We start from the raw sequence: 16036 nt of genomic DNA on the forward strand, positions 1-16036 counted from the left end.
AGCTGCAGGAACTGCTTGATATAGACTCTGCCAACTTTGATTGGCGAAGGTCGGCGTACTCTGTGTCCCACTGGATTTAGAAATGGACCGCTAAATTACTTTGTGTGCGCGCGAAGACTTGCAGACATGAACCATCAATATGGAAATGCCTTCATTGCAAGGCAGTTTTGTATGGCAGGTCATTTGCGTCAGAAAGACAGCTTAAAAATACCAAAATGGAAGTTTGAACCTCCTTAATAGGCAGATTGCACTATGTGTTAATACAGCATGAGATGACCGTGACATGTTTATCTGGACTGTAAAGAAGAAAATGGGTTGCAGTTCAGTCAAAATTACATATTCGTCCAGAAACCTGCTGCCATTTGACCATGTTTCTTGTTTATATGTGCATGTAAGGTACTTGTAGAGGCAAAAACATCCTAATAATCACAAGGCTGTGCAAGACTGGTTGGTTGAGATGAAAATCCAACTGCCGAATCGAAGCAAAATTTTTGATATTACAGTAAAATGTAATTAACTTTATCAGGTAATCTTTTTGCACTGTAACCAAGCAGACAAGGTAGCAATGATTCCTCTCATTGTACGAGGGTTGTTGAAATGTGAGGTTCAGACTTGGCTGATGACCAAACTTTTTGCGCCATCTTGTCGAGGAGGTTGTTGGGAGAGGGGCAGGGATTGACACAGGGACAGTTGTAGAATTCAGAAAGTATCCTTTTGAAACACCTTGCAAAGGTTAGTTATAGGCTGATTTTTTCAATTCCTTAAAATACCGTTGCTCCTCTTTTGTTGCAACAACTTGAGCACCCTCATTGGACGGGCTTTCACTGTGTTTAAGGGGCAGTTTCTTTTGTTAATAGGCGAGTTAGGACCAACTTGTGGGGGCTTCGCTCTCTTCCCGCAACATTTTTGGTCCCCACAAAATTGGTGTAATGACAAGTGTTTATCCCCATAGCGATGGGACAAGTAATGTGCTCTTGTATGTGTAGCTGTCTCCCGAAAAGCACCCCGACGCTTGCTAAACCACTCTTCTGCTTAGCTTACCTCTCACTGAAAAAGACCATTAAAAGCATCTGTAGATGCTGCCACTGGTGAAGATAGACTTGATGTTGCCAACCAACTGCACCAAGCTGTGTTCTCTTGAATGTCCCATTTTCGAGGGCCCCTCTTTCTGTACATAGATGATGGCCTGAGGTTAAAGTTGGGACAGTTTTTTGGGGGCCGTGTGAGCCATCCAGCAACGGTCGAGAGCTTGTCACTTCTAGATGTGTGTGGAATACACAACCTTGGGGCTGTTTTGGAGCTTTCAGGATTTTTCTCTTTTTTTTGCCTTTTTACCCTGTTTATGTGTGCATGTGTGTGTGTGTTTTTTGGGGGGAAGGGTGATGTGACTTGTAGAAGTGAACACTGAACAGCCAGCAGATCAAACATGAGAACAAAACTTGATTCTTCTCCTGTTATTTTGATTAGTTTGATTTTTTAAGTGACAATGTGCTTTCCTTTTTTGTCTTTTGCCTCAGGGTTATGAAGGCTCCCTGTTAAAGCTTACAAGTAAACCTGGAAAGAGTTCCTCTGTAAGTATTGCCTGGTTGGTTGTTTGATCAGTATTTTGACACTGGTCACTTTTTACAGGAAAGGGGACATTTATAAATTCCCAGCACTTTAAGCAGGGTTTTGAATTGAAGGGGAAAAAAAATCTCGGATGAAGTCGTGTGTTTACTTTTATAGGCCCAATCCCAGCTACAGAAGCCTTGAAGTCTCTTTTCTTTCAAAAGATCTTGGGAAATGTCTGAATCTTTGCAAAAGTTGTCTTCCGCCTGTTGACTACATTTGGCATTCTTTTTGACAAGGACTTCATGATCTGTTTGTATTTTGCAACACAGAAACAGGAAGTTACTTCTTCAAAAACAAATCTGTTTGAGCTAGCTGTGTGTTTTTTACTGCTTTTACTGCCGTTGCTCTTAAAATCTCAGAAAATAAATTCAGGCTTTTTGATGAGATACTATTTATTTGAAAGTGAGCCAAGTATTCAAGGAAAAACACATAAATAATGATTGCTCAACAGAAACAGACTATTTGATTTATTTAAGAAACCGTAGTCCTCTACAAAATATGTTAGTCAAGGGTCTTCCTATGATGTCCTCTCTTATGCGATAAACCAGGAAGCACAACTATATTCCACATGAAGCAGGACCTTTATAGCAACCATGGAACCAGTTTGCATGTCGATTTGAAAATCTCAAGTGCCAACAGATTTTTAAACCCCCCCCAAATAAAACGGGAAGGCTGGATTGATCTGTGCCCGGATAGCATTTCAGTTCAGCTGGCCTCCGGATATAGGACGTCGGCGTTTTCCACCATTATGACGGAAGTAACGTCTTCCAGCATTGGAAATCATTACCCTTCTAATGGGGCCCGCTGAGCGTGGCCAGAAGCGCTTTGTGCAGTGGAGATGTGCTGGGCCAAACTATTGACTGCCGTACTGCAACTCTCTCAACTTATTTGTTTTTCACGGTTAGTTGTATGAAGGTCTGATGTCGGAATATTAGATTGGGAAAAGAGTTGGGGGACAGGACAGTGATGAGAGAGATGTCACTTCCAGGAAAAGTAGTCAATAGCTTTCAACGCCCACAGCTTATGAATGTGTCTTAATCATTGCAATTGCTGCCTTCCTCTTCATTGTCACTGTCATCCGATTATATAACCATCATCTTGCAGTCATTGTCAATGTCTCAACCTGTCACTGTCATTGTCAGTAGCACTGCCATCCTTTTTTTCGTGCAAAATTATAACCATGGGGGTCACACCCATGGTCTTGTTACTCGCAATGATGTCCTCCCTTGTGTCATTTTCTCCTCCATCTACCACATTGATACCGTTGAATTCATCGTTGTCTTCAATTCTGACACCCTCACCACCATCAAGCCGTACACTGTCATTGTCCTTTCGTTGTCATTGTCCAACCTTATCTGCAGACTTTGTTGTAGATGTCATTTGCATCATCCCCCCTTGGACCACATTATCATTAGCATCATCCTATCCATTTTTGTCATCATAGTCATCATTATCATATATGATAATCTCTCTTCACAAGCCATTGAGCAGTCCCTCTCCAAATGGTGCCTTCTCCGTCTCACAGATTCCTTCTCTTTCTCCTTGTCTTTTGCAGCCTGTAGGCTTTGTCACGTTCGATAGCAGAGCAGGTGCAGAGTCGGCAAAGCAAGCGTTATCAGTGAGTACCAACACCCGAGACGCAAATGGAAGAAGCGAGGCAATCTTGGAATTAATCTTTCAGCGCATCGCACGGTCCTGGGTTCTTGCAGAGTGTGAAACAAGACTGAAACTGCATGACCTCGACCTTTGTTATCAAGGGTCAAAATGGGAGGGGGGGCTTTTTTAACAATTTGTAAGGAATGTAGCTTGGATTTTTCATTTGTCAATGAAAACAGCAAAGACATGGTTGATGACCATTCTCGACTGTTGTGTGCTTCTTAAAACATCAGTAGAGGGCATTGTTTGTCTTGGTCAGTGCTGATGCCTCAGATGATGCACAGGGACATGGTTTTGTGATCAGCTGTAGAGTAAGATCAAATGGAGTTGTCACAGACCAGTTTTGTGTGCAATGCTAAGTTTCTTCAGCAGTGATCCAAAATTTTATTGTATTGTAACGTTCCCGTTTCGCGCAGCTGTTGTTATGATTCCCACTGCAGTTACGGATGAAATTATAAAAGAATTAGTCCTGCCGTATGTGTTCTCCTGACGCTCAAATATCACTAGCATGTGGGACAAAAGCAAAGAGCGTTATATAAAAACTATAGTGCTGGCGCACATACAAAGTGATGCCTTCTAGGTGCATTCATGTTTGTGCACACACCTACGGGAAACTCAAAATTTTGCACGGCTTTTGTAGGGCTATTTGCATATCTGTGTCTGTATTCTAAAAACGATACGTCAACAAAGCCAATGTGCAAAAACCTAAATGCACAATCATGAGTGTTCGTTTTGCTCTGCGCAAACGACAGGCATGCAATTTTTCCTCGGATCAGCTGATTTCCTCATTTCTCAGGTCACACTCATTCCATTGAAAATTGGAAAACATTGTACCGGTACAAAGTCTTGTAAAGATTGGAATTTCCTTTTTGTCAAAGTCCAAGTTACATGCCTGAAACAAGACAAATGCATTTTTTCTGGAGTTTATCGGTACCCGATGCACATTGCATGCCTGGGATGGCGTCATATTTTCTCTGGGCAGAGAATGAGAAGTTAACACTCTAATAATTGAATATAATTCTACGAGCAAACCTGATATAAATATGGTCATAGTGCTGCTCACAGTTACCCCAGTGCGGCATGCAGAGTTCATTTATTAATACCTCTTTATCCAGCAGCCCATTTAGTGCCAATTACAGGACGTTGGACTTCAGTAATCCTCAAAACGATGCGGCACAAAAGAAAAAACAGAACTGTAACAATTTGCCCCACAATAGTTGAATATGTCTGCCACCAAATGTCCCTAACCATCTGTTCTGTAATATGCAGACACTACAAAGGCTGTTTCTACCAGTAACTAGTTGCTGGAATACAAAGTACAGGAGGAATAATGGTCACGGACCAGTTCCTTCTTGATTTCCCCTTGGGTGGATATCCCCCAAAATACAATTGCACATCAGTTGGATGTCAGCACATGGTAATTTGCGGGAGAGCACCTGGCTCTAAATGACTGTTACCAATTTGGAGGGGGGAGGGGAGGGGAGAAGGGAGAAAAAAACCCTTGGTGACAAAATATGGCCCCAGGCCAGAAAATGTGTTACCCAGACAAGCCATGCCATTGAGGTTGACAGAGAGAATGGAAACCCGCGCTTTGTGGCCAGTTTTTTTTTTGTCATGGCATGTGAAATGTGAGACCACTTGTTTATTGAGGCACCGTTCTGATCTTTGGAGGCTTAAATGACAGACTTCAATACAGTCGTATGTGCCGAGCTCACTTTTGTTTTGGCTGTCATAACCTACAAGGAACAGGGAAGAACAATCTGCCCCTCTTTTGGTACCCCCCCCACTGTCACTCCTTCATCTCCTTCACTGACCTCAAACTTGGATTGGTTTCTAGTAAGTAGCTGAAATGCACCTTCAGTCCGAAATGATGTAGTCCTAGTTATCAGAGTGGACTTGGACCAGATTTTCTCCCAAATACTGGAAGTCACACGTTTTAACTTATTTTTGTTATTTTTTTTTCTTAAATCAGGGTGTTCGTTTTGATCCCGACCAACCCCAGACAATACGACTGGAGTTTGCCAAGTCCAACACCAAAGTTACCAAGCCGAAGCAGACGTCTCCCCAGCCGGCCAACCTGCCCATGGTGGGGCCCCATCCGGCACAACTGACACCTCGAGATCCCTGTGAGTACCTTCCAACTGGAGGACTCCTCCCCAAGTTTCACCAACTCTCTCTGGTTTTGTTGGACTTAACCGGTGTTAGTTGTCACCTAGTGCAAGTTGAACACAGGAACGAAGAAGAAAGCATACTTTAACACGTACTGCTTTAAAATGCCTGGAAATTTGAAGCTTGAAGCTCTAAGCACACACATATTCATATTTACATGGAGCTACATACTGTGTTATCTGCATATCAGTTGCTGTTTGCCCAACTAATTACACTCATCACATTTCTTGCCGCAATCTCACTGCTCACATCAGGACACTCACCAGGAGACACTCTATGTTCACACTCTCTGACAAACATCCACTGGTTGGTGTGGGTGTGTTTAATACTTTGATCTAGACTGCTTTACGCCCCCAGTAATGTTTGTCTTCAGTTTGTCAAAAAAACACCTTGAAAAACAAAAAATGTATCGCAAGAGCTTTACCAGTTCACTAAGTGAGGGTTGGACGGTCCGTGTCATTACGAGCAGACCAAATTTAGAAACTCAAGGAATGTCCATGGGTCAGAGCAAGTGTCATGTAGATTGTTAATTTTTTGAAACAAAGGTCACAGTTTTCTTACATATCAAGTGCTTTAGGATGTCATTTCCCCAGAGCAACATTTTGGAGGCAGTTTCAATCTGAGAATACTTTTTTCCTAAATGCGAGCGACCAACTCATACCCTTGCTTTCCAAGGAAAGCAAATCAAAAGAACGTAAGAGCCAGGCCCTAAAGTAACGTTTCACTCGTTAACAATCCTTTGTCCACACTTTCACTGTTATACTAACCCATTTGTAGTTCTTAGCTTCATTCCAAGATGCAGTTTTGTTCTGTCATCATCCTAGTCATGCTACCAAGTACAAGTCTTTCACGTCATGCACTCACCTCATTTTTTCCACATTTCTCTGCTTTCTAATAATGCCTCTTTGTCCCCTTTCCAAGCACCAGCATTGTCTCTTTCAATTTTTTTTTACCTCACGTCCACCATTTTTATTGCAGTTTAGAGTGGCAAATGTTATGTGTCTAAAATCACACATCTTTGAAGGCGCAACCAATTTAATGGGTCACGAAAGTACTTTGCGCCTTTTACGAGGTAGTTCTAGCATATGTTGTTGTGTGATTTCGAGGAACACAGTCAAGTTTTACCAGAATGCTGAACGTCACACGCGCAGTGCCTAGTGATGCTGATGACGGTATTTTACTGTGCTGCTGGACTAGTGGACTTGAGGCCATACATGGACTTGAGCTAAAACATGAAACAAATAAATGGAAAAGAACAGGCTCAATTTTACTTCAGTATTTTCAACTCTCTCGGTTTGCTGTCCATCCAACACTTTGGATGGAAAAAAATCACTGATCAATTTACAAAAAGAGGAAGGGGTATAGACTGTTCAGTAACTTACAGAGTAGCTAAATATGTGACCAATAGAGGGCGCTCAGAGAGGAGCATGGTCAGAGCTGTCTAAAAAGAGAGCAGCGCCAGCTTCCTATTTTGGAAAAGAAAATGGCTGTTCATAGCGTGCAGCTGTTATATACCAACTGTCTATGTGCACTGGTGCATACACCTGCCAGTTTGTTTCCAAAAATGGTGACACTCATGTTGCAACTCTCTACACATGGCTCTGAGCATGGTCTCCTAGCAAGCACCAGCATAAAATTGCATTTACCAACATGAGCTGCATGCTTTGTCACAGTGAAGCTTGATGTTGAGTACTTAAAGAATCATTGCACAGTCATTGGATTGTCCATATGAGACCTCGAGTAACTTCGATGACAAGTGATGTTGGATGGGTAATATGGAGATCACATTAGCTCATACTAATGAAATTAATGACAACATTAACATGCCAAGCTTCAGTCAGTCAGTTGCCTTGGGAAACATCCCCTCAGCAGATTTTTTCCTGCAACCAAGCAAAGCCACTGAGCATCATGTGCAAGTTTCATGTGATACTGAAAAGTCATACTTGGCATTCAGTTTCTGCTAAAAGGATTGGAGTATTGTAAATTGGATATAAACAAAATTGGTTTGATTCTCAAGAAATAATCTTTGGTTGTATTGAATTAAAATTGTTTTGATTCATCATGGTTTATGAAGGGAAATTTTTTCAGTGTGGTTAAATCTGAGAATCTTTCTCTTGATAATTTGTCACATGGCATCTTACGGTCAATGACTACACTCGGTTGCAGGAAAAAAGCACTGTCATTGCCTTCATATGCACACTCTTCCACGAAAGGACAATTTGGTCTTGACAAAGATCTTGTAGCAGTGTGCATTGACAATAATGCATCGTTCTTTTTTTGTTTTCGTTTTTGCATGTTTCAGATGATCTTAGCACTGCTGTGTTTTTACCACACGCTGCAGAAGCATGGGCACACCATCCGTAAGTTTTTTCTGGCCTGGGCACTTTATTAAAATGACAGCGGACACACCACATTCGTTTATTTGATACCCATTGTTTTTCCTCCATTTGTTTTATTTCAACTTCTGACAAAGATCTTACAGATTGGGTTTCAATTTTTTTCCTTTGTTTTTCTTTATTTGACTGATTTTTGGTAAGATTCCCAACTAGGTTTGGCAGTCACAGTTGGGCCACATCCGAGTCAGCAAGCTGCAATTGGTTTTGACACACATGTACATGGGGAGGGCAGCAGCTGGTAGCCAGTGGCTTCCCAATAGATGTACATGTTATTTTTCAGCCACAGCCGTAATGTTTGAACATGGGTCTTGGCTTTCTTACCAGTTGAGATCATCCATCCATTGGCCTGTTTATGATTTCTTACAGTCAAGGTTCAACATATATTGTATGCATATACAACGATAATTTCTATGCTTACGATGTGCCGTATTGCTCGTCTTTGGAATGATACATAATAAGGCCACTGGTGAAATTGTGAATATAAAACCAATAAAAAACAAACTAATGAACAGACAAAGAGATCTGCACAGTGTAACTCATCATACACCATCGATCTGTTCTTTCAAAACACCTTCTCTTTCTGTTGTACGGGCCAGGCACAGATCAAAGAAATTGAAAATTTTATCAGCCTGAACGGAGAACATATTGAAGCAGTAACGAGAGCCCTGTAGTCTCTAGTTGGTCTTCACCATACTTACATGTGTGAGGAGTGTAAACGAAACTCCTTTGTGTTGAGAAATATCACAGGTGGAGCGTGAAATTTGAGATTCTGCTTGCAGTGCTCCAGCGAATAACTCCAATGCTTTCAAGCAGCTACTTTATTTTTCTTCCTTTTTGCCTCCTCATTTCGTTGGGGAATTTGTTCAGTTAGCATCTGTTCATCCCCTCTCGGATCAAATTTGACTAGCAGTGTTTGGTCAGGGAGTGTTGGAGAATGCAGTTGAGTCAGGGAGAGGAAAAACATGTTCCCCCCCCGGCAATTGAATGTTTTAAAATCAGAGACATGCAGCTTTCCTTGGATCAGCTTATTTTGTAAATTTTTCATTTCTTGTATATACTGTTGCAGAATGAAAAACACTGCTTTAAGTCCGCAGTTTAGAATTTCCTCATTTTTTTCTCAAATTGTCAATGGCATGTCTGTAACCAAAAGTACTCCTTTGCCTTTTTCCTCACGATTGAACTAAGACTCGTCGGCATGAATTAAGATTGACTGAGGACTGATATGTACATTTAACGCAGACACTAAGCGCGTGCCAAAGGCCCTCCAAATTCAAAGGTTTGTTTCTCTTCCATTGACAGCCTGTCAGCCGCCTATGCCGATTTGACCCCTGCCACCCCAGTGCACCACCATCCAGTCTTTGCCGCTCACCCTGCCTTACACGCACAAGTGCCCGCAGACGGCGCCAGGGTAACTTATGTACTGGTACGTTTGTCACAAATGGTTGTCCAAATTTGAAAAAAAGTATGAATTAAAATGATAAGGAATATGTACACTCCTTTCCGTGCTGTGCACTGGTGTGTGTTTAATGGGCAGACACTTTTATGACAGTCGCAGTTTGGAGAGCCGTTTCTGTTGCGTGCAGTCTCAGACGAATCCAACATGTGGTTTCTTATGCAAGTCCAGAGCACCAGGCTGATCTGCTAATGTGCAACTGCATATGTCTAAAAGGGCACCAGGGTAGACTTGTTAAGGGCGCCGTCCTGATAGTGCGGCCTGGCTTTCCAAACTTGCCCATTCTGCTACCCCTTACCTGTCCTTTTTACCCATGACACTTTGATTTTCTTTCCTTCTTTGAAATCTTGGAGGGTTCCTGGGAGGTCTGCTTAACAAAATTTGTTGGCAGTATTTACATGTACTATCTTTAGCTCACAGCTGATTGAAAGCTTCATGAATGATCTGGATCTTTTATCGGCTTTGATGCACTGGTTGGGGGGTTCTGCATTGTTTTCAAGTTTGCCTTCACATAGATTTTCATCTACTGTTTCAGTTTTTATTTTTATTCTTTTTTTTTAAAGGAAAACAAGGATCATATTAAAATGCCCAAAGAATACATTGTGAAGATTTTTGTGCACGCTCAGAAATGAGAGCCCACCTTAACTGAGGAAAAGTTGTTTTGTTCCATTTGCGATGCATTATCAGTGAGAATTGTCAGTAATCTAAATGAGCCATCACAAGTACATTACCACAGGCTGCTGTCATGACGACCAACAAGTTAATGCAGTGCATGCTCGGGTGATTGTGTAGATGAGCTTGTATGTACATGTACGCCACAAACTAGCTGCCCATCATGTGTTGCATTGCTGTGTTCGTTAGTTTGCGTTTGCTCAGTCATCTTAAAAAGAAAAAGCCCAAGCTCCTACATACGTGTACCACCTGTAAATTATATGTGCAACCTTGTTAGGAATTGAAATGGAAGGTTTGGAATACAGAGATTTTATTCCGAGCGCATGTGTGTGCATCAGAGATCACATTATTGCCTTTGGGAAAATGAAAGAGAGAAATGTTTGGGAACCAGAACTCTCAAACAGCAGATTTGGTTATTGTAAAACCATGTGCAATCATTAAGAAGGCAGAGATAGTGTCCCCACATGCGTCTGTGTGCTAAAAACGTACTAACATGTAATTCAGTCCAAAGGTGTTTGAAAGATTGTACTCTCGTGTAGATCCAGAACTTTTGCTCAATTTGACTGGCAGCCTGTGCAACAGGTGGTTTATCCTCAAGTTAAAATGTCAAATCTGGAAGTGGTCATGCACAGTTGGAAATATTGTACTGATTTGGGGGGCACACTTCTTCCAAATCTGTTGTGTTACTTGTGTGGGTCAGTATTCCATTAATGTTAAAAGATAACTGATTCTAGTTTCAAATAAGAGTGATCATGTAATTTATGCATTGCACATTCATGGTTTGCCATACTTCCATCCCAAAATGAGAGCAAATACGTACGCAAGCCTCAAAATGTGTTTTCAGCAACAAGCTCACTCGCTGTGAAGAAGCCACCACCAAAGCAAAATGTCCAAAAAAGAGCCACGTTCTCAACTTTTTTTGAAAGTTATTTCTTTTTATTGTGATTATTATTTTTTTTATTTGTTGGTTCTTTTCACAGCCCCACCATGCACACTCAACTGTTGCACATGCCCCCCACCCCCACCCCTCCACCTCCCTGCCCCAGCAGACACTGCCCATGAACGTGGCCAATGCGGCCACCATGGCGGCTATCGCTGGCTCCGCACCATGCTCCACTCTCTTCATTGCAAACCTGGGCACCGGTGCCAATGCTGAGCAGGAGCTGAGGGACCTGTGTAGCAGGTGAGTATATCGGGACACACACACACACACACCTATCAGCCGTAAACTTAGCAAGTACCCCGGTGTCAGAAGCAGTGACATTACCAGTGGGGGGCGGGGGGAAAGTTGCCAGGCCTTGAGAAATTTTGCTACTTTTTTTTTTTTTCCTTTTGAATTGAAAGCACCAGCATTCTTGAAACCATGCAACTTTTTTAAGGGGGTGATTCTCTTGTGGATGAAAAAAGAGTGGACAGTCTTTCTGGGAAAAGAATTTCATTTTATCCACCTCCCCTGTCTAACACCTGGATATGCCATTGGTCAGAAGGCTTGTAGTGTGTAGACCTTGTACCAAGTGTGCAAAACATGCATTTTGGTTAACTTGTAACTGACTTCTTAAGTTCAGAGGCAAACCAACCATAATTGTTGATAATGCCAGTACGTAAATTATTAAGATACATGATTTGTTGGTGGTACTGCCAAGATTTCAGGTAAGGCACACTGTTATGTGGTGTTGGTTTAAACAACAAATTCCTCAACATTCTTACTTCCCCAGCAACATGAAAGCCAAATCAGCACATCATCAGTTTTGTTGTCCTGAAGGTTGCATTTGAGTCAAAAAGTTAATCTGGGTTTTATAGTCTGCAGTATTGCATGAAAGTGAGGCTGATCATAAGTCAGATTGAAGCCGTGACATGTATGAACTCCTTGCAGTGTAAACAGAAGACAAAATAAAAAATTTCTTCTACAGGGGTCCATTGCTCCACACTGGTCAAAAGTTTGCTTTGAGAGACTCTACACATGTAGAAATTGAACATTACGACTAAGCCATGTAAAATACCTGTAAAACTGAATGCTGTACTGCTGTGCGTTTGATCTGAGAGCCCCTTAAGAGCCTCTTGAATGCCATTCAGCTAGGCACGTCTGGCACTTCCACAGAAACACTGAAGTTTTGTGTGCATTCAGATGAAAGTTGACGGCGCATACTCATTGCCACAAATGTTAAAATCTGCACGGAGCTCCACATTTGTGCGGTGTTGTCTGTTCACAGCATCAAAATGGGACTTCCAGTTTGAAATTAGCATGCAGAAGTAACTTTTGCTATCTTTGCCTTCAGTCCCGAAGTTGATTCTTTGAGTACCCTCCAGATTTCAGAAGAGGAATGACCGTGTTTCTTTGCGTGCACACTACTCTTCCAAAAGGACACTGAGAAATATTAAACCCTCTCATTTTAAGCAAGTGCATAAGGCACAGCACATGTTCATATACCAACAGTGAACTTAAATAGCAGAATTATTACATGTAAGTGCAAATGCACTGGTGCGTTTTAGCTGCAGTCGTTTTTCTGCACACCTGGGTGGCGGTATGTCTCTCTCTCAACCAACGTCTTCTCTCCTAGTATATGACTGAATTTTTCACCTGAATCTAGGCAATTTGCAACTGTTGAAGTCGCCTACACCCTAGCACTTTGACAATACACACACTATTTGAACACCGCAGAATGTACTAAAAATTCATGCACCCATCTTTCAGTAAATCCGCACAACAAAAACTACATACCAGATCATGGATAACACTTGATAAAATCCTTTCTGAAAAGCATATATATTTTTCAGGTATGTTGTATTAGGCCCATTTGAATTGTCAGGGGACAACTTTTGAAAAGTTGTGCTCTTTCTTACATACTCTACTTTGTGGTTCTAACGGCAAGATGCAAGCGTTTGTCACACCACCCACTTCACTCAACCCAGGAGTTCTTGGACAAATTTATTTGTTCCTCCCTTGGTGAAACAAATAGAAACAAATATGATGCAGATTTTTTTTTTATTAGCAGTATTTGTACTGACAACTTAAACCTGATCCTCTCCTTTTTTTCATATCCAAGAGGAGGTTTTGAAATGAGTTTGTAAGATAGAGGAAGAGTCAACTTAGGTGCTGTTGTTTTACGTTGGGCTTGATGCCTGCTTTGAAGGTGGCATTTAGTTCCGGTAAATTGATTGGTTTCTGAGGGCTCAAAGCAGTTCAAGTAATAATGTGCTGAGAGTTGGGGTGAAAACTTTCATGTCGTAGTACGTTTGAGGAGAGCAGATTGCTGCTGCCCACCAGATGTATGCCCAATATGAGCTCAGGTTAATTTCTTTTTCTTCATTTTCCATTCTTTACCCCTACTTTCCTGACACCCATCTCTCCTCCAAACAGCATTCCCGGTTTCACTAGACTACGAGTGCACAACAAAGGCGGTGCCCCGTGTTGTTTTGTGGAGTTTCAGGTAATTTTGCCAAGCTGAACTGATATTTTTGCCCTGAGTGGAATTTGTCACAAAATCGTTCATCTCCCTTCTCAAGTAACAGATAATTTGTCATTACCATTTGACAGCAGGACATTGATAAGCTAGTGAGGAGCCCCATTATCTTTAAAGCAAGAATGTTGTCACTCTCATATGTTTTAAGAATATTCTTACATTAATAAAGGTCCCTGGTTCTGTTTGAATCAAAGTAATATGCCACTGTCACTGGTGACCCAAAAATTTTCTTGTGAACATTGTAAGGTTCAGAACAAAAAATGTAGTGGCCCTAACAGCCCTTTGAATAGTCTTACAAAATGTCACTGTCATTAGTTGCTCCAAAATTGGTCAAAATCCTCCTCCTGTGACCTTCACACTCACCTGACAATTTGTCATTGTCATTTGTCTTCAGAATATTCCTTGTGCTACACAAGCCTTGACACATCTGCAAGGTGTGCTGCTGCCGTCCAGCGACCGCGGAGGCCTGCGGGTAGAGTTTGCAAAGGCTAACATGGGAGAGGTAAGATTTAGAGAAAAAATGTCTGCAGCATGCTTGCATTAATTAAAAGTTAAATCTTGGAAAAAGTTCCTTGTTCTTTAGAGCTTCCTTTAAAATTTACTTTAAAGGGGATTGCATAAAAGACTGCATGAATGCCCCCCCCCCGATGCAATTATGTACTCTGTTATGCAGGCATTAACAGCTGTATATATTTTTCTTCAATTTTTAGATTTGTTCTTAAATGTTGTAACAGCTTTGTGCAGTTGACTAATAAAAGTAAAAGTGGATATTGAAGATTGACCTATTCAGCTTCATCCGGGGAATCCCTTACCATAATGTTCCTTTTCGTGTGCCCCTTACAAGAATCTTGTAGGATAAAAAAAATACAATATCACTTTCATGGAGAGTCCAAGTTCCTTCCAGTATGTTGTAAACAACCTGAAGAATGATGGTCAAATCTGGACAGTGACCCGAGTCCTGTAGCCTTCAAGGGTAGGGGAATTCACCCTTAAGTTAGCATGGTGTTCAGGTGCCACAGAGGCCACGTCCAAGACAGACTCTCTCTGCCATCCTTTTGTGTCTTGTTCTGTTGGAGTGATCTGTACACTGTGAGTGGAATAAGAACAGTTGTACAGCATTCGTATTTCTTCCCTTGTTTTATTTCACCTGGTTCTTTAGCCCAGCTTATTTGGCAGTCTGTCGTGTATTGAGCTTGTCCTGAAGTGACTTAGGATGAAGCCAGTTCATTAGTTGTCAATTGGCACTTGATATAATTGATGTGTGGTTAATGTAGGAAACATGCATCGTCAATCAGATTTAGGTTTTCTAAAGAAATCACAGCTCCAGGCAAGACGGCGGTAGCTTGATTAAATTGTGATAGCCCCAGGAGAATTATAAAAAACTACAAAACAACCCTCAACTGAGCCTGTCTGTTCTCCCCCCATGTCATTTTTATGATTTGCCAGAAAGCACTCGAGTTGGCCGGTGGGCTAATCTACTCACCATCACCGGCGCACCACCACCAAATCGGAGTGGCGCCCATCAACCGTACGGCAGCTAGCCCCATATTCCAGTTCTGATCCAAACCAAAAGGCACGTGGTGGGCTATTTCAGTGTCCAACTTTGTTTTTCATTTTGTTACCACAGTGCCACATTCTTTTTTTAATCCTTCCAGTATACATGTTCATTCCTGTGCATTTCTGATCACAGCTCCATTACCTCTCCCATCTCTGTCACGGAATGCCCACCATGTTTCCTCTGGGCGCCACCGTCAGAGTTCTATGCCTCTGTAGTGCTAGATTGTAGAGTTCTGAGTGTGAACATTTTGCTTTGGTCATCTTTCCCCATAACCCCACCAGCACTAGATTGTATGTCATCAATAACAATCCTGTGACCAGCATTCACAGGTTGGTGTATTTAGTACTGAATATTGAACCATTCACTCGTGTAGATAGAACCATACCGAATGCCTCACCATTAGTGGCGTAACTATGGGTGGGAGAGCACATGTCCCTCCCCAGTGAATGCCTGTGTCCCCTCGGATGCCCCTCCCCCCATGTGACATCCATAAACAACCTCTGCTGCAGTTCATTGTCTTTTGGCGCCCCCTTGAAAAAAAATGTGTGCACCCCGGGGTGCCCCCCCCCGATAAAATAGCCCTAGTTACGCTACTGCTCACCAGTTAAAAAGGGTGGTTCAGTGCCTGCTGCAGTCCGAGTGCTCCGGTTACATGCACAGTACCACTACTTTATTGGCTGGCAATCAGTAGCCACGCTGTAACCTAATTTTCCCCAACAGCACATCCATGGTGGAAGGTCCTTGATTACAGACTAACACAACTTTCTCCACTAAGCAGTCACGCAGTGAGTCAGGGAAACAGACTGACAGCTTGAAAGAGTCAGTACTGCGGTTTATGGCAAGAGAAATGTTGCATCAATTCTCTGTGAAGCTTTCCCTGAGCGAGCTCTTTTACCATGGACACTAATGCATCTTTTGATTTAATAGCTTGTTTAAATGCACCCTCATTTGAGTAACTTTAATGTCTGGCTTTTTTTCTAGATGTTTGCTCTGATGGCATGGTGTATTTCAAAGGGATTTGCTCATTCCTTGGCATTCTATTACACAGTCTGCATTTGTC

The 16036-nt window shown here is 42.0% G+C and overlaps 1 protein-coding gene across 5 annotated transcripts in view; it reads left to right on the forward strand.

Annotated features, from left to right (window-relative positions):
* LOC110984191 (protein couch potato-like) overlaps positions 1-16036 on the forward strand; it is a 112955-nt gene that overhangs the window by 89702 nt on the left and 7217 nt on the right. For 4 of the 5 annotated variants that reach the window (XM_087139670.1, XM_087139671.1, XM_022244116.2 and 1 more), the window contains 9 exons: positions 1518-1571; positions 3167-3229; positions 5240-5393; positions 7739-7796; positions 9132-9255; positions 10938-11140; positions 13316-13385; positions 13813-13920; positions 14865-14991. In XM_087139670.1, the coding sequence (XP_086995796.1) occupies positions 1518-1571; positions 3167-3229; positions 5240-5393; positions 7739-7796; positions 9132-9255; positions 10938-11140; positions 13316-13385; positions 13813-13920; positions 14865-14978 (948 nt within the window). In that variant the 3' untranslated portion in view covers positions 14979-14991. The remainder of the gene's footprint in view (positions 1-1517; positions 1572-3166; positions 3230-5239; positions 5394-7738; positions 7797-9131; positions 9256-10937; positions 11141-13315; positions 13386-13812; positions 13921-14864; positions 14992-16036) is intronic. The other variant, XM_022244118.2, reaches the window with a different exon arrangement.

This window comes from Acanthaster planci, linkage group LG08 (genome assembly GCF_054643075.1).
Source record: "Acanthaster planci isolate LZ-2023a linkage group LG08, COTS_SCS, whole genome shotgun sequence".
Classification (NCBI taxonomy): Eukaryota; Metazoa; Echinodermata; class Asteroidea; order Valvatida; family Acanthasteridae; genus Acanthaster; species Acanthaster planci.